Below are 4,219 nucleotides of genomic sequence, written 5' to 3'. Positions count from 1 at the left end.
GTGATTTAACAATGCATGCTTCCATTTTACAACTAACTTACTAGAGCCAGCTTGGACTTGCTGGTCGTTAAAAGCTGCTTGAATCTGGCAGTGATGCGGCGCGGGGCAGACCGAACGTGCTTGCCAAGGCTCAGAATGTTGTGTGTACAAAATACTTTTGTCTGCAATGTTGTGCATACAAATGCGACCAGCTTGGCAGCTGGAAACATCCAGCAAATAGGGGGGTGGGACCTGTCTTCATCAGGAGCCAATGTTCATATAATGGTGGAGCATGAGAGAATGTTAACAATGTGTTGCTTTATCTCTTCCCATATTCTCCCAGGCCGCCTGCTGCACGTGGAACAGTGGTGCTGCACGACTGAGGGGCGTTGAGACTCTGTCGTCTTTTCAATGGTCCTTTGGAATGCAGCAAAGTCCACACAGCGCGAAATGATGCCCAGCCAGTGTCGCTGACTCACCGCGACCACGCCGACCTCCAGTTTCACAACAGTCCAGCGTGCGCCCCACCACCCACAGAGGAAAATGACCGTCCAGCTGGCGGACGATTCCACAGAGACTCCCAACCTGAACTCGGAGGAGATGGAATGCAAAATCTGCTACAACCGCTACAACTTGCGCCAGAGGAAGCCCAAGGTGCTGGAGTGCTGTCACAGGGTGTGTGCCAAATGCCTCTACAAAATCATCGACTTTGGCGACTCCCCGCAGGGCGTCATCGTCTGCCCCTTCTGCAGATTTGAGACCTGCCTGCCTGACGATGACGTGGGCAGCCTGCCTGACGACAACAACATCCTCCAGACCCTGGCCTCCAGGGCCAAGGCGAGGGGCGGGGCGGGAGACAACCCCACCGAGCTCCTGCTCACCCCCAAGCGGCTGTCCACGCTCGTTAGCCCCACCCACAGCTCCTCCAACTGCCTGGTCATCACCATCATGGAGGTACAGAGGGAGAGCCCGCAGTCCCTGAATGCCACCCCCGTGGTGGAGTTCTACAGGCCCACGACCTTTGACTCTGCCCCTCCGGTGACCCCTCATTGGACGGTCTGGAACTTCACCTCCCTGCTCTGCCAGACCTCGGTGCGCGTGTTTGTGTGGCTACTGGGCCTGCTGTACTTCAGTTCTTTGCCTCTGGGGATCTACTTACTGGTGTCAAAGAAAGTTACCCTTGGTGTCGTCTTCGTCAGCCTCGTTCCCTCCAGCCTCGTTATCCTCATGGTTTATGGATTCTGCCAGTGTGTGTGTCACGAATTTCTAGACTGTATGGCCTCTTGATAGCATATACATCTCAAGATGATCATTTTTGTAGTACCGATACCTAGTCACTTTAGAGAATAGAAGTTATTTTTCTATATTTTTGTACTCATATTTATTAACATTGTCAATTAGATTTTCTTCTCCAATGTTCCTGAATGGTACAGCGCCTTGCTTCTTTTGGTTACTGTACCTTTAAGAGAACTTGAAATCTTTGCTGCTTTCAGAATCCATTGTTAGATTTGATTCTCACATCTCCTTTGTTGTGAATTTTACAAAACAGTGGCAGTACGGAAAACCAAACGGTAAGGCATCGTGCTGTTGTGTGACTAGGAACCAAGCGCATTACCATATTTCAAATGTTTTGTTCGGTTTCTCTAAGTGCTTATTATAAAACCAACAATCACAGGTTGGCGTAGGTGCAGTAAGCAGCGTGAACAGACTGTCTATATTAATTACACAGAGTGACGCTAATTAAAATGGTGCAGGGACTGTTTTGTCCCCGTTTGTACTGTATTTGCGTGGTGCATACCTTGTTGCGACCTACTAACTGCAGCAACAATAGACTTTATTTGTGTATGAATTTTTAGGGAGTAGGTTGTTGAAAATTAAAAAAATCTGGCCCGCAAAGCTTTACTTGTACAAGCTGAATATTTCCAGTTCCTCCCATGTTTTAGTAGAATTTGGACGTAGGGGGCACAAATAATTCAAACAGCACTCTTGGAAATTAGTAGTAGGAGTGCCTCTGCTTCCCAAAAGGTACTCATGCGAATTGCCATCAAGAGGCAAAACCTGGGTGTGTCACGCGGAAAGGCGTATTTACACGTTTAACTTTTTTCTATCCAAAGGGAAAAATATTGTTGGCTTTCGGAAAAACAATTAAATATCAAATGCCCCTTTCTCTTTCCACACCTGGAAGGCAACCTGGTCTTGCCTTTACAGGGGAATTCATTATAGAAAATATTTTTCCTGATCCAGTCCTGCATCACAAACAATTACCAACGGAAGTCATTCTAGCATGTTCTTTTACCCATCACTTACCCTAAACTCACACTTATGGTAAAGCTTCTAAATGGGCGTATTTTCCTCATTGTGGTGGAGGGCTTAATTTGTAAAACAATAAGTGACGGGGCCCTCCTCAAGAGCCTACCACAATTCGCACTACCCAGTGCCCCTGCCTTCTCTGCCAATGACAGTACCAACACAACTACTAACTATCACACTCCTACAAGTGTGACATTTCAAACTATTCCAGGACCCCAAAGCTAATGGCTTGGGCAGCAGGCATTAGTTATTTTTAATGTATTTTGCATTAATAAACAACTGCTGTTGTGCTCTTCCCTAAATCGGGCAAACAGTGCCACCACGTGGCAGACTGCCATAAGTCCTGATATAGACAATTAAGTGCCGAAGCGGAGCTGAGGAAAACACTGGCACAAATTAAGCACTGGAACATTTACTAATGCCGATTCTCTGGATGAGGGATCACAGATCACAAAACAAAACACTCACTCTGATTCAGTCAATACCATGACTTTATCTGTATTTACTAAAATGAGTCACACTTCGGCATAAAGTTGCCAAATAACTTTGTAACCAATTGTATACTGACCAGTCACACTGGACTAACATAGTTTAAAAACCTATTGTTACTGCAGCAAAAATTGTGCACCATGCATGCCACAGAGCAATCGAGGCAAACACACCCCTCACATCATTTTCTGTTCACTTCACTAGGAACAAGTAACACCTAGCGCAATTGCAGCCCAGAGTGCAATGTGTTGTGTCAAAGAAGCAAACGGCATGTGTGAGGCGTTAACATGCACTGTATTGAGAAGGAGCCACGAACGGACACAAAACAATGTCTATGGCTGAATATGTGTGATACAGCTTCAACACTGCAATCTTTAAATGTACCATTTTTCACTTAGCTGCAGCATTTGCAATTTTATTTTGTAACCAATGAAGTAGCATTGATTTGTTTGTACAAGATCTGGCGAAATCTGTTAAAAATTCTTTGTTCATCCCTTTCGTACCTAAGTGAACTATAGTTGCTACCCAGTTGCACACACGTGGCCAAAACGTAAGCGTAATTTACTGTAGACTAAAATGCCTATATTTGATGTATGTTCATGCCTTCTCTGAAACAATTCAGTTAGCATAATTTACTTCCTTTGCCTGAAGCCAGTGGAAAGCAGGTTGAACAAGAAAAAAGACTGGGCCCAAAGCAGGTTCAACAAGAAGAAAGACTGTGCCCAAAGCAGGTTCAACAAGAAGAAAGACTGGGCCCAGCTGAGCTCACTAGTTGTGTTTTGTTATTCGAACAAAAGCACCTATGAAAAGAGTGTCGCAACCAAATGTGACTGTTATGATTTGAATACATCCCTGAGGTTCCATGGAAAGTTGGAGCTAGAAACTGAAACGCTTCTTTAGAGGAATTTTCTGAATATACACTTTTCTGTGGCTTAATGTATTTAAGTCTTTCAGATCTAAAATGCCAGTGAGATGAAACCACTCTAGTATGTTCACATGACCTCTAACATGAATAACCTCTTTATATCATGGACTATTAAGAGTTATTTTTTAGATTCAAGGCAAATCTTGGGAACGCTGTAAGATTAATAATTAACAACAAGTCTTTTATCCTTAGGTGATATCCACAGTTTAGGAAAAAAATTCCAAGGCAACATGTTTCCATAACTAACCTACATTTCTGTGCCTATTGTTATCTTTGTTTTTTTAATAAACACTTTAATTTTCTTGCTTGCTTTTTTGCCTTTGTTCACACACTTTGGAACTGCTTGTAACAGGAATCTGACAGTGGAGACTGCGGCTGGGAGTACGGCAGTGAAACTGTGCAAACAAGAAGAAACAAGGTAATGATCCAAGTAGACTGCACAGTTCGCCATTTCACCAACATGCCTATGATCAGAGGCATAACTGCCAAGATTTCTTCTGTGATATTTCCATGTTT

The 4,219-nt window shown here is 44.1% G+C and overlaps 1 protein-coding gene across 1 annotated transcript; it reads left to right on the top strand.

The window, feature by feature from the left end:
• Positions 1-286: 286 nt before the first annotated feature.
• Positions 287-3,999, top strand: RNF182 (ring finger protein 182). Its single transcript, XM_086965100.1, has one exon. The coding sequence runs from the start codon at positions 523-525 to the stop codon at positions 1,264-1,266; it is 744 nt and encodes a 247-aa protein (XP_086821226.1). The 5' UTR covers positions 287-522; the 3' UTR covers positions 1,267-3,999.
• The last annotated feature ends 220 nt before the right edge of the window (positions 4,000-4,219 follow it).

The sequence above is a fragment of the Lissotriton vulgaris genome, chromosome 4_1, assembly GCF_964263255.1.
Source record: "Lissotriton vulgaris chromosome 4_1, aLisVul1.2, whole genome shotgun sequence".
In the NCBI taxonomy this organism is placed as follows: Eukaryota; Metazoa; Chordata; class Amphibia; order Caudata; family Salamandridae; genus Lissotriton; species Lissotriton vulgaris.
The sequence above is the reverse complement of the archived record's forward strand: the minus strand, read 5'-3'. Positions and strand labels throughout refer to the sequence as shown.